At 39.7% G+C, this 26,341-nt stretch overlaps 1 protein-coding gene across 1 annotated transcript; it reads right to left on the bottom strand.

Moving 5' to 3' along the window:
- Nucleotides 1-1,758: 1,758 nt before the first annotated feature.
- ZC3H15 (zinc finger CCCH-type containing 15) lies at nucleotides 1,759-20,798 on the bottom strand. The gene is made up of 10 exons (XM_039495258.1): nucleotides 20,527-20,798; nucleotides 15,895-15,996; nucleotides 11,454-11,565; nucleotides 9,669-9,821; nucleotides 8,325-8,416; nucleotides 6,670-6,852; nucleotides 5,647-5,793; nucleotides 5,186-5,287; nucleotides 4,764-4,890; nucleotides 1,759-2,555 (listed from the first exon to the last, which is right to left on the bottom strand). Exons 1-10 carry the CDS (start codon nucleotides 20,602-20,604, stop codon nucleotides 2,365-2,367), a joined length of 1,287 nt encoding a protein of 428 aa, XP_039351192.1. The 5' UTR covers nucleotides 20,605-20,798; the 3' UTR covers nucleotides 1,759-2,364.
- Between the last annotated feature and the right edge of the window lie 5,543 nt (nucleotides 20,799-26,341).

Below are 26,341 nucleotides of genomic sequence, written 5' to 3' on the forward strand. Positions count from 1 at the left end.
TCCTCCACAGCATACATAGACATATCAGATGCTACAAGCCTCATCTTCATTTAGTCATCTGCATATTAAAGAGGTTGTATGAGCAAAGAGGCTACCACACCACACAGAAGCCCACAACACAGCTCAATAACTACACTGCTAAGAGATGTCATCCATAACATCAAGTGTATGAGAATTACTAGACTATGTTACTGTTATAGACAAACTTAATCTTGCCAATAGTGTTACTGCACTGGCCAGGAAATGCACTGAAATTACTGGCACCAAGGAACCGAGAAATAAAAAGGGTAAATAAGAGAGATACTTTGGCTAGATTCCAAATCCAGTACTGATTTCTCTCCCTCTCACCTATAGCCTCATATCAAGGAATGATACAAAAGCTAACAACCGTGCTAATGTTCATTGTGAAGGGGAGGGAGTCACACTAATATAAATATTTTAACCACCACATTTAAGTAGGAAAAATTACAGGCCTAAAAGTCATTTATATATATATTAAATATGAATGGAAATAGGAAGATCTTTCAACAGACTGATAAATGATTAAGCCACTTTTTTAACCCAACTTAAAACAATTATTTTGTAAGTTATGTATTGTCATTCATTCAAAATGGGAGCTGCATTCTCGGTGTCCTGAGCTACATCAGACTGCTGGCAGTGCTGCTTATGTGTCGTCATGTCGGGGGGTGCGGGGAAGGAAGCTTCTGACAATTAAATATTTAGTAAGAAAGTTTAGCTTTCACTGATCAGTGTTTTCCTTTAAATTCTTACTCTTAGAAATCAGTTTCACTGGGCCTCTCTCTCTCTCTCTCAGATGCTATTTTCTGTTGCTAAAGGGAAAAAAATGTCCCCCTCTCTCACCCCCAAAGACAGATCCCAAAGAGGGCAAAAAATGTCCATGGCAGCTAATTTAGCAATGGCATTCCAGATGCAAGAGTTCATTTTAGCAACACCAGAAGTAACCCATTAAAGCTGATGTTACCACTTGGAAGACATTTGTGCAAACTCACCCACAGTACCACGGATCTTAATGTTCCTTGGAAAATAATTCTGAAGTAATTTGATGAGTAATCATTACACATTTTATAATTAATGCAACAATATTGTTACTTGATTTTTAGTTCTGAAGCAAGGGTTTTTTGTAAGGTAAGGAGGTGGGGATAAATATTGGTTTTCCAGGAGACTATAAATTAGGAATCATTGGTATGGAGGCAATTTCCTTATTCACAGGTCATGTAAACTTTATGTAAGCTTTACTTTTAAAGCATCATATTGACCTATACCTAGGCCTGAAAATGCTGCCTTCTAGAGGTCAAAGACAATGCCCATCCCCAAGTTTTCCTTTGGAGATGCAGACATTCTGGTTTATAATTTGTATAGTGCCAAACATATGCCAAGTGCTTTATAGACATACGAAGACAAGATCCCCACCGTGAAAAGCTGCTAATCTAGACAGTGTACAAATATGACCAAGGGAAGAATAAGATGCGACAACAGGTGAGTGAACTGTATAACCTGTCATATTAATTCTATTATGGTTTTATTGCAGGGAAAGATGAAAGATAATATGCCATTTAGAATTCTTCTGCATGGAGGTCCAGGGCTTGAAGGCTAACTGTAACTAGCCACTCCTTTAGCTGAAACCCACGAGTTTACTTCTGGATCACGACTAGAGGGAACATATTTACTCACTATATCATACAAAATATATTTTATTTACAATTTGTCACACACTGATGTAAAGAAAAGTCAACATAATGATTTTAAAGTTGACAGTCTTTATTTACAACCTTGTTGGCAAAAGGTGGAGGGAAAGTTTAAAACATTTTAAACAGAGGGCACCATAGCTGACGCTGTATCAATTCATGAATCCGCATCTTTAGCATCCAGCTGAAGAAGTAAAGCATATCAATACCTACTGGAGCACGAACATCTGAATCTGTATCTGCTCCATTTAGAGCACATTGCTCGAATATTTTAGGCAGTTTGAAAATCAACTCAAATTACTTATTAAAAAATGCAGTTCTGGTGAAAAAGCTGTTCACTTTGACTGTATACTGCACCTGGTAGTAATAAATCCACTTAACTCAGTTATGCTTCCTACTTTTAGTTGAAAATTACACCTCATTTTCTGCGATGACAGCTCTCAATTCAATTATTATCTACTCTGAATATCTTACTATGAGGTGTAGTCAAGAGTGGAGTAAAGGAAACTGAAGGAAAGTACTTCTGGTTTTTGATGTGCCCTCCAGAATCAGTTGGGGAAATCATAAACATCCTGTTTAAGAATTCTAGATGAAAAAATTATGTAGTCAGTTTTCACTTTGTAAGGTAGACTTCAATTTTCTTATTTGATTTGTTTGTTCATTCTTCTAAATCAAGAGTGTTTAATTCTTCTTCTAGTTCATCCAAGTCCTCTCCAGTAAAAAGATTTTCATCAACAGGAACTGCATCTATTACTCCATTTTCCTGTTCTCCTTCTGCCTCGTTTTCTTCTAAATCACTTTGCTCCCCATTCTCTATCCCACCTCCTGAAGCTTCACTTAATTTGTTATCTGAAAATAAAAACAATTCTTACAATGTCTATTAATGTTACCAATTCTTACAGTCACTCTCTCTCACACTCACACTCTCTCTCTCCCCACCAACTAGGCTCCATGCTTGAAGAATATACACTACTGCCATATGGCCATATTCAACTAAGACTTACATATGCAGCACCTACTAATACAATTCATCCCACTGAACTCAATAGGACTACTTGTGTGCTTGCAGGACTGCGTTTTTAACAGTTAAAAGTGAACACAGATGTGCGTAAATGCAAAAGATTATTAAAACTCTTGTCCTCACCAACTGGTTCATACTATTAAGTTATTACTAGGGCTGCTGATTAATTGCAGTTAACTCACGCAATTAATTTGCAGTTTTAAATTGCACTGATAAACAACAGAATATCAATTGAAATTTATTAACTATTTTGGATGTTTTTCTACATTTTCATATACAGTGTATTCTGTGTTGTAATTGAAATCAAAGCATATATTTTTATTACAAATATTTGAATTGTAAAAAGTGATAAAAGTACAGTAAATAGTATTTTTCAATTCACCTAATACAAGTATTGTAGTGCAATCTCTTTATCATGAAAGTTCAACTTACTAATGTAGAATTATGTACAGAACAACCTGTACTCAAAAATAAAACAATGTAAAATTTCAGAGCCTGCAAGTCCACTCAGTCCTACTTCTTGTTCAGCCAATTGCTCAGACAAACAAGTTTGTTTACATTTCCAGGAGATAATGCTGCCCACTTCTTGTTTACAATCAGGGCTTTGGAGTGGAGCCCGGAGCTGGAGCGCGGAGCAGTGGAGCTGCAGGTTTTTGCCTGGAGCTGGAGTGGAGCCAGAGCACAGCTCCAAAGCCCTGTTTACAATGTCACCTGAAAGAGAGAACAGGTGTTCTCATGGCACTGTTGTAGCTGGTGCTGCAAGATATTTACAAGCCAGATGTGCTAAAGTTTCATATATCCCTTCATGCTTCAACCACCATTCCAGGGGACATGCGTCCATGCTGATGACAGGTTCTGCTCAATAACAATCCAAAGCAATGTGGACCGATGCGTGTTGATTTTCATTATCTGAGTCAGATGCCACCAACAGAAATTTGTTTTTGTTTTTGGTGGTTTGGGTTCTGTAGTTTCCACATTGGAGTGTTGCTCTTTTAAGACTTCTGAAAACATGCTCCACACCTCGTCCCTCTCAGATTTTGGAAGGCACTTCAGTTTCTTAAACCTTGGGTCGAGTGCTGTAGCTATCTTTAGAAATCTCACATTGGTACCTTCTCTGTGTTTTGTCAAATCTGCAGTGACAATGTTTTTAAAATGAACAATATGTGCTGGGACATCGTCTGAGACTGCTATATCATGAAATATATGGCAGAATGCAGGTAAAACATAGCAGGAGACATACAACTGTCCCCCCAGGAGTTCGGGCCCAAATTTAATTAATGTGTTTTTTTTTTTAAATGAGTGTCATCAGCATGGAAGCATGTCCTCTGGAATGGTGGCTGAAGCATGAAGGGGCATATGAATGTTTAGCATATCTTTGCAAGTAAATACCTTGCAATAAATAAATGATATTCTATTATTGTTTAACAGAGCGATTAATCACGATTAATTTTTTTAATTGCTTGACAGCCCTAGTTATTACTATTATTCAATGCTGTATTATAAGTCCAGAAAGGTCTAATCAGGATCAGGCATTTATATGGTAGCTGCTGTACAAATATATAGTAAGATGAAGTACTTGCCTTAAAAAGTTAGCTAACAAGTTTAAGGTAAATGTACAGATTTTGGAGTCATCATTCATTCACTTATTTTCTAAAACAGGAAAGTGTAAAGAAAGGTGTTTCCTTTCCCAGTGTCAAGATGTAATTTTGAAATGATTTAAAAAGTTAAACAAATACTGTAGTAGAAATGACTGTAAATATTAACTAGAGGTCACAAAGCACAGGGCATTTATTTCATTAAAAAAATAAATAATGTGCCTACAGCAATTCCTTTCCCCTATACTAGAAAATATTGTGTTCTGAAAATACAGAATAACTATATGTGAAGCAGCATTAAGATACTATGGCAATAACCACTATACAAATCTATCAAACGTTTCTTCAGAGCCTCTCTCTATTTGGGTATTGGAAAGACCTTTAACATTACTTCAATGTACTGTATCTGTTAACTTAGTTATGCCTAAACAGTGAACTTACCATCTTTTTCCACTGAAGTGTATGTGCTGAATCGCTCAAGACTAGCCACAGTAATACCAGTCTCATCTACATCCTTTGGGACATACAGGTTCAAGTCTACATCATTTATCCTCACAAGATCTTCAACCTAAAAAACAAAGAGTTTGGGGTTTTTTTTGCATTAATCATTGTTTTCCTGCAACTGATTTGTTAATTTTACATTTGACATCAACTTTTCTTACTTATACCGAACAAAATAAAACCTGCAGTAACAGCAAACTAAAAGGGGCACCTACTATTTAAGTACTAGCCAAGCTTCTCAAATTTAATCATAATTAACTTTTTTTATGGAAGCCTATCAAACCCAAAAAGTTAGTCTCTAAATTGTAAATGGTAACCAGCAATATGAGGTAGTTAAAAAGAGTTAATACTTGCTTCTTTACCTCATCTTCACTTGATCCTTGAATATAATTAGTGTCGTCTGCTTCTTCATCATCGGCATCAACCAACTCAGGCCGGAACTCAAATACTTCACGTCCACTGATCTATCCATGGGGAAGCAAGTAAGACATGTTCAAACAACATAAATATTATCTGTACTGCAATTAAGAGAATAAAAGAAAATACACACAGCTTAATTTCAGGCCAGCTACCTCATTATAGAGTGTGTTTCACTCTTTCCTCTTACAAGCAGTAGTACGCCTCTACCTCAATATAACGCTGTCCTTGGGAGCCAAAAAATCATACCGTGTTATAGGTGAAACTGTGTTATATTGAACTTGCTTTGATCCACCCGAGTGCGCAGCCCCGCCCCCGAGCACTGCTTTACCGCGTTATATCCAAATTTGTGTTATATCGGGTGGCATTATATCGAGATAGCAGTGTATCTGAGTAGAGAACATACCACCAGTGCTTTGCCAGCTTTAAAATCAGCTTTCCTCCGTTCCATATCTTGTTCAGCCTTGTCAATTTTTTCTTGTCTTTTTCTTTTCTTCCATGCAAGAAAAGACTCTAGGGTGATTTTGGTAATGTTTGGTCCTAAGGCAGCACGCTGTACAATAAAGATATTAGCTTTAATCAATCTTTGTGAACACAATTATCTACCATACAATAGGGCAAGTTTTTCTTCACAACTTAAGAAACTGTCTCTTAAAATCAGTCCCTCTTAAGATTTTTCTGTACATTAGAGATACTTAATGAGATTTTTCTTTTGACATACTTACTATTAATAAACATGCATTCATGCACTAAAATTTGACATTGTTTGACTCATCAAAGAAAAGTTTAAATTGGTTACATCCAAATCTATTCTACTACTATATGTAACCTGGCAATATTTAAGAAATGATGGTTATATGCATCCTTAAAATATAAATGGTATGAACTAAGGGTGTCAATTTCAACGGCAACACTTGTCTTGGCTTTTGAAAAGATGTTATTAATAAAATCCTCAGGTTCCTTTTAAACAATAACCACCAACGCCACTAGATTTTTCTTCTGGTTTCAATCTTTTCAACTCCCTAATTTTGTATACCACATTAAGACAAAAACACACACACAGAAACCCAGTCTTCAATAGTGCCTACTATTCGCAGAAGCTGCATTTCAGTACTACAAGTCAAAATTCTGACCTAAAACATTGCTGCCCTCTAGAGGTAAATATTCAGCTAAACTTTACTTTGCATTCTTATCTGGTGAATAACCTGGAGAAATTAACAGTTTCAGAAGAAAGACTTGATTATTTTCAAAGAATCACTAAGTATATTTCACTCTAACACCCAAATGGATACAAACATCAGTGAGTACCAATTTACTCTGTTGCTAGAAGAGTATTTTGAACATGTACCTCTTTTCAGAGGACTTTGTTAAAAAATAATTAAACCATGTAATATTCAGGCTTGAATGACTGAGTTAGCTATTACCTTACCTCTCTTTCTATTAGATCTTCTAAAGAAACTTCATCTTCCTTTTCCTCCTTCTTTTTGTCTTTTTTTAGTACAAAGCCAGGAGGGAGAGCATGGCGGTACATACAATTGTCTCCTCCACCAGGACAAACCCAAAACCAGCCATATTTGTTGTTTTCAATAGCATCAAGAAAATACTTGCAGACCTGTATTAAAAAAACAGTGCTTATTACCCCTGAATCCTACCTTCTCCTCCCCAGCTACATACACTGGTAAAGTGAGTTTGTCACATTAACTCAGGAACAGTATTACAGCAATGGTCAGTAATTCACCACTTGTCATATTACATTTCTGAGCTACCATTCAAACAGAAGTCCCAAGAAGAAATATTTTTGAATGTATTTTGACTAAAGAACAATGGACATAAGAGTACAACTGATTAACTTATTTAAATAAAAAACTATATTTAAAGTTTTCATCAGCTTTTTCTGTTAAGGTTTTCCAAATTTGGGGAAAGAGATGGCTCAAAGGAATGGTGATTGATTGTCTAGTGGTATAAATCCAGTGTCTCTGTGTAACGCAAGTTGGTCAGGTCTATGTCCTGTTCTTCACTGAGAGGTATCCAAATTTAAAAAGAGGTTATGGTTTTGTATGTTTTTGACAGTCTCAAACTGATACATCAAGAATGTAATGAGAATGGAGACTGTACTCTACTACCCTTTCAACCTTGGAAGTTCTCCTTTCCAGGTCAAGTTTTGAAGCACACTGAAGGGACAGCATGCATTCTTGCTGCAGTCCTACACCCATCTGTAGATAGAGCACTTCAGTTGCCAGAGCTGTGAATGTGGCAACTTTAACAAGCAATTTAGTAATTTTACTATAGATCCCAAGCGGTTCTTTCACATTTCACTTCCAACTGTGTCATGAGTAATAATTAGTTATTGTGAAATAACATAGCACGAATACAACCACCATTTTCTTGTATTTTTAGTTTGTATGGATAAAAATGTGGAATTAAAAGAGTGAAAAACACAAAGGTATAAAATATTAAGATTTAAACTGATGCTAGTTAAGATACAAATTAAGGTCCCAATTTAAAATATCCCATAGTTTTGGAGCCCTAAGGACTAGAAAATCCCTTCTAATTAGTGATTTTTTTAGACTTAGCATTACAGAAAAGATTAAACTGTATGCACTGATAGGGCATTCATGGTTAGAATATTTCTTCGTTCCCATCTATAAATCTATTAGCATCTTAGGTTCACAATCAAAAAGGTAAGATGTGCAAGAGAATCAATCACATAAGTAATCCTATTGGCATATGTAACTATGAACACTTGCATCTTGAAAATGGGTAGTCAAATTACATCCAATAACGTACCAGGATTACTCTTCATACTGTTTATGAAATCATTTTTATCTTAGAAAAAGATGCTTCTCATACCCAAAGATGCACACACAACTATATATTTATAATTATAAAAGAGCCTTGCTTATTTCAGAAATATGGCAAGATGATAGAATAATGCAAGTCAACCTTTATCCTCAAAAAGTCTTTATAATAGTCAAATAAAGATTTCAAGATATTCTAGTAGAAAAATCCAATACCTTTCCAAATTTAATTCTCTTTAATGATAGCTAATAACTACTGTTACTCAATTAAAGAAAAAGGACATACTATTTGAGTTTTGGGTTTTTTCTTTTCCGCCTCACCATGCTTCTTGTTCACCACCTCTTCCAGCTTTTTCTCATCCCAATTATCCATTGTATCTAGATATAAATAGTAAAAAAGTGGGTTTCACTTACATCTCAAATTATAACTAAAATGCCAAACCTCACAATCAAACTGCTTTGGATTCTGCAGTTTAATTGCAGTAAAGGAAAAGCAATACTGTCAAGTTAAGGTTCTTAATTATGATTTAATAAAAAGGATTTTCAAAGCCTCACATGCTTTTATTTAAATCAAAAATTCTTTGAGAGCATTTTAAAGAATTTACACCTCTTCTGCCACATAAACTCATGTCTCCCCCCCCCCCCGCCGCCCCCCAAAAAAGATAGAATCTCAGATTCTATGTCTGTGTTGAGTGGATTGGGTGGGGGAGGAAACATGGAACAGTGGGTGGGATGGTGCCCAGGAAGGAGATGGGGGAAAAATAGTTCTAACAAACACACGAGCAGGAGAAGAAAGGCTGACAGATATAAATCAAGGCAGGAAGTTCTTTATTATCTTTGGTGATACACAAAAAGCAGCCATTAAAGAAAAGAAGCTGTGAAGGGTTGGAACACTAACAAGAACAATGAAATCATACGTGTGGTCCTGGTGCACCACTTCAGTGTGTCAAAAGGTTAAAACATTACCAAGCAGGAATGGCACACAACATTGTGTTAGTGCATGACAATCGGAAAAGAAAATTGACCTGTCTTAGTGTAGCTCTCTAACCCATGCTGAGCAAAAGTGCAAAGCCAAACAGCATTCTATTTTCAACTGATCAGTGCTGATGGGAAATGAAGCCACAGACAGAAGCTTCCCAAGCAACCTGAATTTAAAATACTGTTCATACACATTATGCTACGGCTAATAGCATATGTGCAAAAACCATAATAAGTTGCAGTTCATTTGCTTTTTCTGAAGCCTGGCTATCTTTAGAAGCAATTGGAACTAAAAGGAGCCAATTCTATACAACTTGCCACCTCTATATTGTAAATACCCCACACCACCAGAGTTTAAGGACTGTTGCCATGGAGCACACTGTCTTTATTATACTAATCCATCAAAATATGGACTGGAAAAAATTCTCTTACAGATATGAAGTTGAGTGATTTTTCTTTTTTAAAATCAGCTCAATATTATTTGTATTACCAACCACCTAGAAGTCCCAGCCATAGGCCACAACCTGATTGTGCTAGGCATTGTACAAACAGAACAAGAAGACTATTCCTGCTCCAAAGTGCTTATGAACTTATCATTACAACTTTGGCACCAGAAAAGTATGTTGGCAGTTATTTTCCAGAAGAAACATACCTTTTTCAAGATCTTCATCTCTTGCATCAATGTAAACACTTCGTTTTTCACACTTTCTCTCCAAAGACAAATCATGAGAAAACTTGCACTTATCTCCTTTGGTGCACTGTCCTTGCTTGAAGAAAGCACAAACTACTGATTTGGGATCTGCACCTGTGTCATATGAAATTTAGTATTTTAGTACTCTTTCCAGGCAAAACATTTTAAGTCGCATTTTAAATTATTTACTAATTTTTTTTCAAAAAGTATTAACGCAACATTTCAGTTTTTAAACACCAAACAATAGAGCATGGAAATTCAAAGTTAATTTAAAAAAACCTGGAAGTTATTCACAGTACAATTACCATCACTGACGTCTCTCAGTCTACTTCAGTACCACTACCAAGCTGCTGTCTTTCATGTACTGTATGCTTCATACCTACTTTGTTGTTAGGTTTGTTTTAAATGTCCAAATGTAAAGGCATTTTTATATTTAAGAAAATCTGGCACCAATGTGTGGCTGAAGTAACGCATGTGACCTACTCTTAGTTTACTACAATAGGTACTAATTCAAGAATCAAATTCGCTTTAAAACTATCAACTGGGTTAATCAAGTTTCTTGTACTTAATTCCTATATTGATTCATAAGGCATGATATTTTCAGTGGCAACCATCTAGCTCCAGTGCAACATAGTTAATGGAAATGTCAATCATTTTCACAGGCACTGAACCACTGCTATGGGACGTATTACTATAGCAATTAAACTACTAGGATTTAGTCTTAACGAGGCAGTGATGTTTATGGTTAGGGTGGGTGTCAGGCAAAAACAGTTTGATTTGGCCAATGATCTGATCTGACACCTAAGGGCTAGTCTACACTATACAAGCTCTGCTGATAGTTACATTGGCACATTACATTATAGCTCTACTGGCAGATTCCCCTAGTCCAGGTGCAGTATATGCCAACAGAAGAAGTTCTTCTTGCTGGTATATTACCACCAGCTCCTCAAACAGAGTTAGCTATGCAAACAGAAGCACTCTTGTTGGCATAGCTGCATGTACACTGGGGTTTTGGCTGGCATAGCTAGGTCAGCTAAGGGCTGTGGTTTTTCTCACACCCGTGACCGACACAGCTATGCTGAGAAAACTTTGTAGTATAGATCTAGCCTAAGACACAACAATCATGACTGTTTCCCCATTCTGTAAAATGGAGATAATGGTAATTTAAAGTGTTCCTTACTTACATAAAAAAAATATTCAAACTGTTATACTTTTACAAAGAAAGAGACACCACTGAACACTAAGGGGCAGCACACAGAGAACGAAAACTATATGCAAGGCCCACAACTGGCATGGAGCCTGTAGAACCAGTTCACTGCAGCCTCTGGCACAGGGACAGTTTTAGGGAAGGACAGTGCTAGAGTGAGGGCACTACACTCTAGCAATCTCCAGGGCAGAGAGAATTGAGGAATTACAACTGGCTCTAACAGCCCTCCACCCCAACTCTACTGTACCTAGTAAAAACTGGATGCAGCACAGAATCAGACTGCCAATGTTAATGAAGAAATCTCCATTGAAATAAGTGCAGATTTCTGTACTCAGATGAATGACATTATGACCTCACAATGGTTGGCATTAAAAGGTCAGTTTTATTTGTTCACAGAATGGAATTATTAAAATAAAAAAGTTAGAACTGCTTGCTTATAGATAGGAAAACTGACATTTTAAATACTTTTTTAATGTGAACTACATAAAATACCAATATAATTATCTACAAACTAAAATGTTACATTACTCTTAGTTTACCTTTACTAATTTTCTGGGCAGCAACTACAGGTTTGAAGAGTTCATTTAGTTCCTGTAATTCTTTCTTCTTATCATCTTTCTTTAATTTCTTGTCACCTTCAGCTTGAGCAGCCTATAATAATCCCAGATTTGAAGTAAAGGATATTTAGAACCATGGAATTACTCACAATCTGTACCCTACAGCTTCAAAGATAACATAGCATGCAATATTAATTATATGTAATATAGAACGACAGTCACTGATTTAGGAGGTGTCAGCATTATTGTTTTCCTAATATTTCCTTGTATTAATGGCCAGGGTGCACTATCTAGCAAATGTTAGGAAGAGCTAAAATACTTTCTTTCCTCTCTTCGGTTTGAAATGTAACAGCTAACTCTTTACTAGGGCTAAGATATACTAATATGATTGAAGGACCCTTTTCTATTTTTGTTCCACATTTATGGAATAGGAAATCAGGAAATAAGTTTCATTGCTGGCACAGGACAGCCATCTTCTAGCAAGACTCTAGCAAATACAAGCTGTCACAGTAGAGGAATAACTGAATTAAAGACCCAGTGCCAACACTCAGCCCAGTTACTCTTGGCCAGGACCCACAAACGTAGAGACTCTACTATTAAAACCCTAAAATATATGTTTTATTCTTTCCTTTTATGTGTATCAGCAGCAGCCAGCCACGAAGTCTACCTTTGAAAGTCTTATTCATTACATCATCTAGCCAATTTTTTATTTTATTGTGTGCAGTTCTTCAGCATTACAGTGTTCTGTTAATAACTGATGGTGTATATGGCAGGAAAGCTTAGTTTCATTTGAATTGTGTGTGAGGAAGAGATAATGAATAAAGTAGAAAGGGAAAACTATGTCTATGACTACAAGGGAGACATTGTGAACCTGCCTCTCCCTTCTAGTAGTTTAAAAATCAAGTCCCCTCATCATAAGTCACTGTTACTTAAGCTGGTAGGAAAAAAGACTTATACCCCAATACCTGGACCTGTGCAGAGAACAAAGACATGGGAAAATAGCATGTACAATTAATTAGTTTTAGTACGCCTGACTCTCCTCCCAGAGTTGTTAATGGGACTTTATACCTAACTATTTAAGGATATAATTATGCTCCCATTATTATTAGCAGTAATAAATATTTATATTATGATAGTGTATAATGGCCCAGTCAGAACTGAAGTCAATGGTAAACACCCATTTGAAAGAGTCATTCTCTTTTTTTCAGTATATTGCCATTCAGGCTCTGCAGCCCAGATGCTACCATTATAATAATACTTCCAGGCAGAGGCATAATTTGATGCAATGCAGAATTAAAACCAGGTTCCCCTCTTCCCTAAATGATGCATGAGATAGCTAACTTTCAAAATAGTTATAAAAGGTAAATTGATCCTGGGCTAACAGTCAACCTAAGAAAGATGCCAAATTATCTTTACAATTTTGATTTCTAATGACATTCAATCTAGAAAAGCCTATTTCAATCCTACTTTGCATCTGATGGATGAAATGGCACCTCCACACTTGTCAACTATAATAAAAAACAATATGTTTAATGATTTACTCTTTGAAATTACACACTTATTAGAGTATCTTTGTTACACCTCTAGGATTAGAGCTGAAGTTGTTTCTTAGCTCGACAGCACTTCCATTTGTACCTCAAGACATGCCTGTCCTTGACTCTTGAGGGTCATTCACAGAGGTACGGCCTTGGGAGGTACAGCACTGTATTAGGATTAGATGTTGAAAGTTCTCTTTCCAGACTTCTAGGTTTCCTGGCTGTTTGGGGAGAAAAGTTTCAACATCTAATCCTAATACAATGATGTACCTCGCAAGTCCGTAAGACATACAAGGATATACCTTGCCCAGTTTCCATTTTTTGTTGAGAGAATTCTTCTCTATCACGCACAGCTTTGTGAAAAAGCAGCAACTGAGTGAAATCAACAGGAGTCTGGTCAGTTTTACAATTGATATTCAGCCCTGGGCAGCTGTGAAACTGACATAAACCAAAAAAGAATTTCACAGGGCTCTACAGATGATCCTAGCTAGCGACTTGTGGCTCATGCTGCAAAAGAAGACAAAAAACCAAAGGTGTCTGACAATCTGACCTGGGAAAAATTCCTTTCTGACCCTACGTAAGGCAATCAGTTAGACCCTGATCCTGTGGGTAAGATCCACCCAGACTCCTGAGAAAAGAATTCTCAGTATCATCACATAGCAGCGTACCTTCCCATGCTGTGTTCCATCTCCAGCAGTGGCCTAAAACCACAGAAATGTCTGGCTGGAAGGGACCTCAAGAGGTCAAGACCATTCTCCTGAGGCAGGACCATACCTAGCAGGTGTTTGTCCAACCTGTTCTTAAAAACCTCCAAATACCTCCCTTGGAAGCCTATTCCAGTGCTTAACAACCCTTACTGTTAGGAAGTTTTTCCTAATAGCTAATCTAAATCTCCCCTGCTGGAGATTAAGCCCACTACTTCTTGTCCTACCTTCAGTGCACACTGAGAACAATTGATCAGTATCCTCTTTATAACAACCCTTAACTTACCTGAAGTCTTATCAGGTCTTTTTTTCTCAAGACTAAATATATCCAGGTGTTTTTAAAAAAACAAAAACAAAACAAAAATCCCTCTTCCTCATAGGTCAGTTTTTTTAAACCTTTTATCATTTTTGTTGCTCTCCTCTGAACTCTCCAGTTTGTCTACATTTCTCAAAGTGTGACTCTCCCAACTGGACACAAAAGCTTCAGTTGGGGGAGTCACTCATCTGCAGTAAGTAGAGCGGGACAATTACATTCTGTGCCTTACTTAAAACACCCCTATTATTACATCCAGAATGATATTAGCCTTCACAATAGTACCACATTGTTTCCTCATGTTCAATTTGTGATCCACTATTACTGCCACACATTTGCTACTTAACCTCCACTGCCTAGCCAGTATTACTGCCTAGCCACCTTTGATGCTTCAGCCGTTAGAATGGAATGGAGGGAAAAGAGTGCCTTCCTGAGCCCTATAGGTAAAAAAGGGCCCCTTAGTTTCACTTTTGTTTATAATTAGGTGGTAGTTATTTACCTTCAGGTTTTCACACACTAGTGCAATAATACAAAGTTTGGATTAAAAGCATTCCATAGGAATGTTTGCTAATCCTGTTACTACTGGAAAGCTTTTTAAATATGGAAACATCTTCACTAGTTGAAAGGTTTTATAAAAAATGTGTATTAATTTTTTTTCTAGATTTGGAACTATGTTATCCTTTAACTAGATCAGGGGTCGGCAACATTTCAGAAGTGGTGTGCTGAGTCTTCATGTATTCACTCTAATTTAAGGTTTTGCATGCCAGTAATACATTTTAACGTTTTTAGAAGGTCTCTCTCTCTCTAAGTCTATATTATATAACTAAACTATTGTTGTATGTAAAGTAAACAACGTTTTAAAAATGTTTAAGAAGCTTCATTTAAAATTAAATTAAAATACAGATCTTATCAGTTTAGTGCAGTGGTTCTTAACCAGGGGTACATGCACCCCCTGGGGGTGCGAGATGCCCTTTCTGGGGGTGCGAGACATGCGAGATTTTTTTAGAAGGTAAATCATCGAAAACACAAATTAAGCACAGACACATAAGTACAGGTACTTTGTTTCATCAAACCTATGTATTTATCAACATTATACATGTTTTAATGATTACTGTAATATACAAAGTTTTTAAGTTTTCATGTTTTTAAGCTAATTGAAGTGTAATTTTTTATAAGGACTGCAGAGTGCTGCGACCAGGCCAGGAGCAGAGCCCTGGGCTGGTTGCCAGTACCCCAGGCCGGCAGGAGGGCTGAGCAGGGCCGGTGGTGGGGACCCTGGCTGGCATGGGGCCAGGCAGCTGGAACCTCAGACCAGCAGCGAGGTGAGCGCGGCCGGCAACCGGGACTGTCGCTGGCAAGGGGCCGGCAGCGGGCTGAGCGGCTCAGCCTGCTACTGGTCTGGGGTTCCATCCACCGGCTCCTGCCAGCCAGGGTCCTGACTGCCGGCCCCACTCAGCCTGCTGATGGCTGGGGGTTCCGTTCACCCAGGCCCGGCAGCGAGCTGAGCGGGACCAGGGCCAGGACCCCAGCTGGCAAGGGGCTGGTGGCCAGAACCCCAAACAGGAAGCGGGCTGAGCGGCTCAGCTGCTGTTGGCCAGGGGCCGGAAAAAAATTGGCTCTGGCACGCATGCTGCAGGTTGCCGACCCCTGAACTAGATAAACATTAACTTAATAATAACGACAAAGAGAATTAGTGTCTGACAATTAAATGGCTATTATTTTTAAAATAAATTTAAACCAACTGAATAAATTAAAATTGTGCTAGCAAAAATACATTAGGTAAATAATAAAACTTACCTCAACAACATCTCATTACAAGTCTATATGAGACATTATGACTGATAAGAGATAATTACAGATTAAGTGCTTACCTGTCTTGGATTTTGTTGACCAAATTTAACTTGATGAGTCACAGCCTTGATAAACTTCTGCTGTTTTGCTCCTTTCTTATTCTTTAGACCAAATGTTTTATCCTAAATTAGAAGAGATTTGTATAAGTGATGCTTCAGCTACTGGACAGTTTTATGAAAAGTTCAATGTAAGTTACAACAAAAATGTACTGTTCCTTTCAACTTATCAATACCATTCCCACCCTTGATTTCCCAAAGCTACTTTGATCTGAGGAATAGAATGGGCAATATTTAGTCTTGCATTGGGCAAAGATTGAAGGTCTCAAATCAAATTAAACACTAGCTCTTAAATTAAAATAGATTTTTTTCAGTTTAAACAAGCTATGTTATTCTCAAAGGTAGCATACAGAATTCAGAAATTACAGTTAATTCTTTGTTAGTCAAGAAAGAGCAAAAAGAGTATTTAAAGATTTAATTAAAACAAATTAAAAAGCCCTATGGCTGTAACTTCCAGTTCAATAAGTGTTATTTAGTTTTTGAATGATGTAATCTGGTCATAATATCAATAATGAGGTAAAAGTCTATATTTAAATATAGAAGGCCTGCATGGAGACAGCATTAAAAGAATAAAACAAAACAAAAAAACAACAACGATAAAATAAAGATATCTCAACAAGGATTTGGTAAATTAAATAATCTGTCTCGATAAAATATCTCAATCCCAACAGGCATCAATAACATGATGTAGCAACAGTAAAATGAACAGAATAAAATCTTACATTCCATCTGTCAGGCTCAGTTTACCATGTGAGTTGCATGTCATTTTGAGACTCAGCTCCAAAACAGCTCGTAATCCTTTATTTTCCCTTTGGAGATTTCTGTAGTAACTAGAGTCAACTTTACAAATCTGTAAAACCTATAGGGCTTTTTATTTAAAAGAGGTTATCTTGCATTACACACACCTTTAACTTTGACTTGTGGAACAATATTATTCCCAAGTTCAATGTGTAACACAAAAGAAAGAAAAAAAGATAGGAAAAACTTTTTCACTAAGAGAGTGGTGAAGCACTGGAATGGGTTACCTAGGGAGGTGGTGGAATCTCCTTCCTTAGAGGTTTTTAAGGTCAGGCTTGAAAAAGCCCTGGCTGGGATGATTTAGTTGGGAACTGGTCCTGCTTTGAGCAGGGGGTTGGACTAGATGATCTCCTGAGGTCCCTTCCAACCCTGATATTCTATGATTCTATGATGTCTATTCCAGTGGTTTTCAACCTACAGGCCACTTGTGGCCCAATCAGCACACATTCTGGCCCTGACAGCCTCAGGGCCTTACATGTGTTTTATATATATATAAAATCTCTCTCTATATATCTCTCTCTCTATATATATATATATAGTGTGGAGGTGGTCCATATAACATATAGAGAGCTGCATATATGGCCCACAATGTTCACAGGATTGAGGAACACTGATCTATTCTATTGAGAATGATATAACAGAAAATAGACTAAAGGGGTACTTAAAACACAATACTTTCTGGGAACACCAGTTTCAAGTTCTGGGCAGCAGAAAAAGGCTTCTCAGTTAAATGCACTAAGCTATGAAAAAGTCAGAAACTACATATATGACCTTAAAACGGATTTGGAGGTTCTGCCTTTTTTTTTTTTTGGTGAATGCCATTCCATGGCATTTTTGTAAGCGCAACAGTTGCCCTAGGGTGTCCAGCCAAAAGCATTTCCCCCTTACTGCTGCTTTCTGTTATGGCAAGGTGTGTTTGTCACCTGCCTCCCCTAGAGGTGCTGAATCAAAGGGTCCTCCAAATTAAGTCATAATGTCTTCAATTTATCTGAATATTTGTGCCCCAAGATTTTGTAGAACAGCAAAATATCCATATAATTCTTTCTTGTCCTTCATTCTTTTAACAGTTTTCTTTTTCATTGCTGTAGTTCCTCTCCCCACCCATCTTCCCTGTGACCAATGTAAGATACCGCTAAAGCAGTATTTCACAAAGTTTCATACTGTAACAGCACCTGTTGAAGAAAAGGCACCTGCATTGTGTGTGTTCAATCTAAAAAGTTGCTGAGTATCCCCCATTCCATGGCAAAAAGTGTCTGCTCACGCTCCTCTGCAGCAATTATTCTCCCTACATTTCCAGTTTGTTTATGGAAGGTTTTACATAAAACCTGACAACTCCCTTTACACTCCTATCTGCGGCAATGTATTTTTCTGTGACTGCAACCTCTATTTAAAGCCTATCTTTGCCTTTGATTTAATTCTATTTATTAGAAGCAGAAAAATATTTTATTGCTAGTCACTGGAATAAAAAAAAAAGTCACCCAATGATAACATCTTGGTTAACTCAATTTGGGAAATGTTAATAGAGAAAAAAACCTAGCAAAATAACCAAAAATTAAATAAATTAGAAACTGGTTACTTTTTATTGAAAACACTAAAAAATAGTTCCAGCACTCAAGCTCACAGAGTTTTACATACTAATTAACCATCCATAATAATAATGGATTAGTGAGTTTTCAGTGTATATTTTTAATAATTTGTTGCTTTGCAATGAATGTATAGCTTTTAAATACAACAAATATAAGGCCTGGTCTACACTAGAAAGTAACAGTTGACGTAAAGCAGCTTATGCTGACCTAACTCTGTAGGCATCTATACTAAAATGTCACTCCCACCGATGTAAGTCACCTACTACATCAACTTAGGCCATATCTACACTAGCCCTTATAGGGCAAAACTTGTGTTACTCAGGGTGTAAAAAAACCAAAACACAGCCCTGAGCATTGTGTGCACAGTGCTATGTCAGCGGGAGATGCTCTCCCGCTAACATAAAACCAGCTCAACGAGCAGTCGTACATATTATGTCCTCTCCCGTTGGCATAACGCGACTACCAAAGCACTCTTGCAGTGGTACAGCTGTGTAGACACTGTGTTACTTATATCGTCTATTGGCTGTCAGCCCCACATGGGCCTGACAGCTGGGGCTTCCCAGTGGTGGGGCTCCAGCTGTCAGCCCTGCTGTGGGGGGCTCCAGTTGTCAGTGCCCCTCAATTCCCCAGAGAATTAAGTTGGTGGAAGTGCTCCTGGTGAGGACCCACAGCTGACAGAAGGAACATAGTTTGGATGTTGACTTAACTTACGTAGATTTAATTTTGTAGTGGAGACATGCCCTAAGTTATGAAAAATGAAGACTGATTCACATGTGGCATTATTGGCTCATTTTATATAATGAATGTCCCTTAAATACACCATTACTTTACATGTACTATCATGTTTGTGATCTCATTTGAAATGTCAAAGATAACTTATCTGTTTTTTCAACTACAAAATAAGAGTCTTTGTGGACTAGACCTCTCCTATAACTGAGTTCAGCTAGAACATTACTAATTCAGCAACCAACACTCCAAGATAATGATTAAAATCTAAATCAGTTTAAGGAGTGTAATAAAAAAGAACAATTGTTTGAGGGTAGTTTGTAGCATTATATTTAAAAGGAAAATTGTTAAGGTATCTAGGTCCCAAATCTAACGTACCTGACTGATCTCCACTCAGTTTGCTTAGATATTTAGTTTTCTATTTACGCTCTTTCCTCTCCCCAAAAAAGTCGTATTTTCAGCATTTCAGAAGATATTCACTCACAAGGAATCCCAATGACAAATAAGCCTGTATAATGTTACAAGCTTTATTAAATAAAATTATAAACACTGAATCTCTTAACAGTCAAGAATAGTTTTATGAATGACAGACACTGTTAATGGACCAACAGAGCACAAAATGTTACTACCTGATAATCTTTAATTTATTCTGCCTAGATTTGCTAAATAAGTATTTACCCAGTAGCTATGACATCAGCTGACAAGAGACCATAGGCCATGATTTGCACTGAGATCCACATACTGATGAGTGATTCGATTTGACTGGCATTGCAGACGTATATCTGAAAGAGCTGAGCCCTGCAAGCTTTCTAACACCTGTGCTCTAATGTATCAGAATAAAAACTTTGACCAACCCATCTTCAGGCTGAAAATAACCGACCCATGTCTATTTACGGGATCCAATGAAAAGAGCAATTAAAGGGCCGCAGACAGGCAAGCAATGCGTTAACAGATGCGGCCGGTGCCTTGGGAGAGGAAGGGCGGCGGAGTCCCTTCAGAGGCGCCTCCATACCTGGTGGCGGCATCTACACTTTTGTTTTTAAGCTTGTTGATTTAAAAACATTTTCATAAAGTTGTTTCACCCGAAGTGGCCGCCCGGTGCCGTTTCCCCGGGGCAGGAGAGGAAAGGGGGAGATCAGCGGCGCTTCTAAGGCTGGTGGTTTAAGGCTCCCCCAGGGGACGTGGGATCAAGAAAGGGCCCGAGACGCCTCACCCCGGGAAGGACAGGAGCTGGCGGCGGCGGCGGCAGAGGGGGGAGCAGAAGGGCGATGGGGGCTGGATCGGGGCCGAGGAGCAGGGCGCGCTGGACCGGCCGGAAAGGGGCCGGGCGGAATACGGAGGCGACGCGGGGACACACCAGAGACGTGACGTGAGAGAGACGGTTATGGCCTCCCTGAGCGGCGGCTCCGCTCCCCTCGCCCCATCGCGACTGCGAGGCGGCTCACAGGGCCTGGCCACCCCGGCTCCTCCCGCCGCCGCCCCTCACCTCGATGATCTTCTCCTTCTTTTTCTGGTCCGCCTTCTTATTGGGCCCCGCCGCAGGCGGCGGTTTCTTGGGGGGCATCTCGGGGAAGGGGGCGGGGCCCTGTCCGCGCTCGCTCGGGTCCGCTCAGCGCCGCGGCCGGAAAGCGCGCGGGGCACCGAGGGGCCGTAGCTCACAGCCAAGCAATGAAAAAGCAAAGGAAGGATTCAGTTTACGACAGGCCGTCAACGACCGCTCCCCCGAGGCGCGCTACGAAAGCGGTTGCGCGCGCAACCTGAGGCGGGGAAGAGCGTGCAAAAATATTTCCCACAATCCCGCGCGAGCGAAAACCCCCAGCGAGGCCGGAATCACGTGACTTGGGTGAGGCGAGGTTACCGGTGCCGGCTCCCTCGCCCGCTGCTGAGGGATCGGTCAGTGCTCGGGGGCGGGACAGAGCCTCGCGCTCTCAGCCCTGGGCCCGGTCGCGTGGCGGCAGGAGCCGGGCCGGGGACGTGCCTTCCCCGCCCTCCCTTGTCTGCTGGCTCCCCCCGGGAGCTGGCGCCTGGCGAGGGCGCTGGGGTGTAGCTACCGCCGGTCCAAAGAGGCCTGGTCTGGGAGCCAGGTGTGTGAATCAGCAGCACCTGTAACAGGGCAGGACTCCGCCCCCGAGCGCTGTGCCGGCCATGTCTGAAATACAGCCCCCGTTCCCTCAGTCAGTAACGTGCGTTTACAGCAAATTCAGCTCCCAGGTGAAGTACCTAACGCCTCTCACCTAAGCCAGACCCGCTGCCGCAATGACTTTAGAGATAGACAGAGGGTCCCTATTCGTAAGCCGATGTAGGGAAAGGGGGATGGAGACAAGGCTGAACAGTGAGGCATGTGGCCTGGACAGGCTGGGGAATGAAGGATGATAATAGGCCGTTCTGTGTTTTGAATATGGGCAAAGAGCTTAAATTTAATGTAGCCGGGAATGGGAGCTCAGCCAGGGATTTGGCGAGGGGAGGGATAGCTCAGTGGTTTGAGCATTGGCCTACTAAACCCAGGGTTGTGAGCTCAATCCTTGAGCAGGCCTCCTAGGGATCTGGGGCAAAAATTGGTCCTGCTAGTGAAGGCAGGGGCTGGACTCGATGACCTTTCAAGGTCCCTTCCAGTTCTAGGAGATTGGTACATCTCCAATTATTACCTTTTATTATTACCATCCCTGACAGGTGTTTGTCTAACCTGCTCTTAAAAATCCTTCAATGATAGAGATTCCACAACCTTTCTAGACAATTTATTCCAGTGCTCAACCAAGTAATCGGCATTTGGGTGAAGGTTTTGTGGTGGAAATAGCTTCAGTGGAGTTACATGAGGGGTGAATATGGCCCATTTACTTGCATTTTAATTAACTTGATTCTGTGACAATGATTGTATTTATAGCTTGTTTTGGTCCTTTTAACAATTGCTTCCATTAATTTACCATAAAAGGGAAAACTAGGGCCAAATGGTGAGAGAACTTCAAAGGCACAAATGCAGTTAGGCAGCTATTATGTGATGATATCTCAATTCTCACATAATTGGTGTTTTTAAAGCCCCAGCTCTTAAAGTCAAATATTAGGGCTGCATTTTTTATTAACTCTAATACAGACTTCCTCTGTAACCTTGATCAAGTCACTTAATTTTACTATGCTTAAATCCCTCATGAGTACAATGGATATAATACGTAATATGAGTCTTAATAATTATATTTCCTGATTATATCAGAAAGTAGAAGTATATGCTCTAAAATACCAAACCAATTAAAGAGGCTACCCTGATGGTGTGTTGGGCCTGACCAAAAGCAAAACGTAATGGCAATTGGGAGCCTGCTCTCAGAAGATTTCCAGTGTATAGAGATTTGCAAATGCAGGAGGTTCTAATAGTTCTGATAAAGATCCACATTTTGGAGGATGCTTACCTAAACAAAACTAAATTTCAAATCTTTTGAGATTTGCCTTCTTACTTGCACTTGCTTCCAGACTCATTTGCCATCATCTGTATAATTGGAAAGGTTACCAATTTAAGACTAATTTACTTTTACAGGTGATATGACAATACTGATTTTATATAATAGAAATCACTTGTTTAAATTACTAAAAAAGCTAGGTTGTGCTGTGAGCCAAATCTAGGTTGTGCTGTGAGCCAAATCAATCTCAATCTCAATGAAACTTTTCTATTGAGATTCCAAAATGAGCAAAACAGGAGCAGCAAGGTAATTCATATGCAAATATGGTAATTGCCTGGATACAGAAGTTCCATTTTGCTATGAAATTTTAAAGGTTTGTTTTTTTTAAGTTGGAAAATCCATAGGAAATGAGTCAGTTTATGTTGAGAGTAAAAGTGATGATGATTATCTTAAGGTAAGAAACTTACTACTTAAGGAATCCTTGCCTTATATAATAAATTAAAGTTAATTTAGTGCTCATGAAAGTGTTGACTGATAACAATGGAAGGCCTCAAATTTATATGCAGAATAGGTACAGCACCAGCCAGAACCATCCAGGCTATCCCCAGTCCCCACCACTGGATCTTATTGTCTTCTTGCAGTAGGTTTAGAATAGTACAGCTCCACTGATTTTTAGAGTAGTTATTTCTGTTTTACATTGGTTTATGTGAGGCTGTATTAGTCCAATTGTATTTCAATCATTTATCAGGTGAGTGTTTTAAATACTCTTTGCTAATACTGCCAACAAACACATTGGTTAGTGCCAATTATGATGATAGTTTTGTTATTTGGAGTTTTGATCAATTTGCATGCCCATATAGCATCTTTCAATGCTCTGTGTTGTTCTCACAATACTCAAGTAAGCGTGAAGTATCAATATCCATTTTACATGTAAAGATCTAGAGCATCCCCTCTCATGGAATAACCTTCAGGAGGTAGGCTGTGGGAGGAGTATCTTCTCATATTGCTCTCCCCTCAGCTAATGTTGTTCTCACAATAAATACTTGTGCTTTCCCTGACAGCCCACTGATGTTACTTCCTGAAAATCACTTTGATGTAATAGTGATAGATAGATGTGCTCAGATGCTTGAGGCAAGCTACTGGATACCTCTGCTGAAGTCCAGAAAGTATATCCTGACTGGGGGTTGCTTCTGCAGAAGAGACTGGGATTCCATTATGGCTTATAGATACAGCCATAATGATGGTGTTTCTAGAGATCAGCAAGATGTAGCTGGGTTTTCCTTGGTCCTTAAACTCTCCAATCAGGATGCTGGCCCACCAAATGGGTGAAGAATATGGGCTATAGTACATAAGCAGAGAGATACATCAGCAATCAACTTATGTCTGGGAAAGACTGATGCCAGTGTGCAAAACCAACCCCACAAATGTCAGAGCCCTCAAAAAGAGGCTCTTGCCCCTGGCAAGAAGGGAGGAAGCAGCATGAGATCTGAAAATGCTGCACCTGGAGAGAATGCAAAAAGAAAAAAACAAACAGGAAAAGTGGGTGAGAAAGAATCAGGACCTAAACATGTACCCACAGGAAATAGCAGGGAAGAAAGGCAAAAGGAAAGGCTGCCATTAAAACTGGACCTGACAGTGCAGCTGAGGAGGATGCTGATATCCTGATTTCTGCTGCTGTGGGCAGTTACAGTAACTCCTCACTTAATGTTGTCCCGGTTAACATTGTTATGTTGCTGATCAGTTAGAGAACATGCTTGTTTAAAGTTGGGCAATGCTCTCTTAAAATGTTTGGCAGCTGCCTGCTTTGTCTACTGCTTGCAGAACAAGCAGCCCGTTAGAGCCAGCTGGTGGGGGCTTGGAAGCAGGGTGGACTGGCAGTCCCCCCATCAGCTCCCCGTTCCCCTGTGCAGTAGCTGCCCAGCAGGCTATCAATTGCTGGCAGTTTAGCTGTCCCTCCCCACACTGCATTGTGATGCTCCTGCCCTCTGCCTTGTAGCTGCTCCCAGGAGCCTCCTGCTTGCTGTGCGGGAGCGGGGAAAGAGATGGGTAATGTCAGGGTGTCCCCCTCCCCTGTGCTTATCCCATCTCCATGGTGCAGGGGAAGAGGAAGACAGGACAGGGCTCAAGGTGGGAGGAGCTTGCTGGCAGTAGCTGCTGTCTCAACTTGCTGATCTACTTAAAAAGGCAATATACTTAGAGTGGTGTCAGTGTACTTAAAAGGGCAATGCACATCTCTCTCACACACAAGGTGCCATGCTGTCTCCTCTCCCTCCATTTGTGCTGCCTTGTAGAGTGTGAGGCTACATTAACAACACTGTGTTAATCCTTGAGGGCTTAGCCGAGTGCTAGTTCATGATTTATCAGTAAGGCATTCCCTGGGAAATATCCCATCCTCTTCTGCCCTCTGACTTCACCACCTAAACCAAGCTTCACAGTCATCATTGCTGTGTACAGTATTAAACTGGTTGTTTAAAACTTATACTGTGTGTGTATGTGTGTGTATATATAGAGAGAGTTAGTGATGGACTTAGACCAGAAGGACATAAGAGAGTAGTGGAAGGCAGGTATATTGGCCTTAGAATGAGCAGGTACCTGTTCCCTAGATAGCCAAACAAAGGCTACTCCATGCCAGTCAAGACACCTGATGCCAATTTAACCAGTTAAGATCGTTAGGCTAATGCTGGCATGTGACCTCAATTAACTGGCAAAGGGTCAGTTATGGCCTTTAGGCTAATGGAGACAGCTGGAACCAATTAAGGTCCCACTCATACTGCTTAAAAGCTCTCCTTTCCACTTTTTCTTGAGAGAAGCCCAGGTGCAAGGAGCTGGAGGAGAGGAAGCATTCCTGAATCAAGGGTGAAACTAGGAAAAGGGGACCATGGGGAAGTGGCCCAGGGAATCAGAGCAGCATCAGTGGTGAAAGGAAAGCTGCCAACAGCTGCTATCATTAGGGTCCCTGGGCTGGAACCTGGAGTAGAGGGTGGGCCTGGGTTCCCCTCTCTTTACACCCCCCCCACAGAGAGGGGAAGCAGACTTTGGTCCAGGCAGGAGGCCAAACTATGCCCACTGAGCTCTAAGGAGCAACAGAGAGTGGGGGTATTTTACTTTCTCACCTCCCATACTGGCCTGTGATGAAAGTAGCTTAATAAGCTGTGATCTTTGCCGCTGAACTGAGAAAGAGAGGTCATATTGAGGGCCTTAGCGAGCTTTTGAGGCCATGCCAATACAGGCCTGGAGATTTGTCACTCTCTATATATATGTACTTATGTCTGGTGAAAAAAAATTCCCTGGAACCTAACCCCCCCCATTTATATTAATTCTTGTGGGGAAATAGGATTCGCTTAACATCATTTTACTTAAAGTCACATTTTTCAGGAACAACTATAATGTTAAGCGAGGAGTTACTGAACCATTTCCCTCAATGCTAGAGAAGCTGCCTGTCCTCCAGATGTCTCCATTCTCTACTTTCACCTTCAGTGGGATTTTTTTGATGAAGAAGAATGGACACAGCTATCCATGAAGACATTAGTCTCCAAGTCCTATAGCTTTAGTTGCTAGTTGTGAGGTTCTGGATAGCCAGAGTAGATAAACCGCCCCCTCCAAGCTCTCATTCATAAATCCTCTCATTCATCTACTCATTGCCTAGAGGGAGGAGAATTAATTCACAATACAGAGATTTCTCTGGGGGGAAAAGAGACCATATTAAGGAGAAAAAACCAAGACAACACAAAGCAAGCCAAATACACCATTGAAAAATCTCCTACTATTTAGTTATATATATCTTCTGTTTCAGATTTATTTTGCTTAATAAAATTTAAACTTAGAGCTGTTGAGTATGTACAGTACCATAGTTAGCAATCTAAGTGTCCAACAGACTCATGGAGAACATATCGGTAAAACTGATTGATTAATCAA

This window comes from Mauremys reevesii, linkage group 11, assembly GCF_016161935.1.
Source record: "Mauremys reevesii isolate NIE-2019 linkage group 11, ASM1616193v1, whole genome shotgun sequence".
NCBI lineage: Eukaryota > Metazoa > Chordata > Testudines > Geoemydidae > Mauremys > Mauremys reevesii.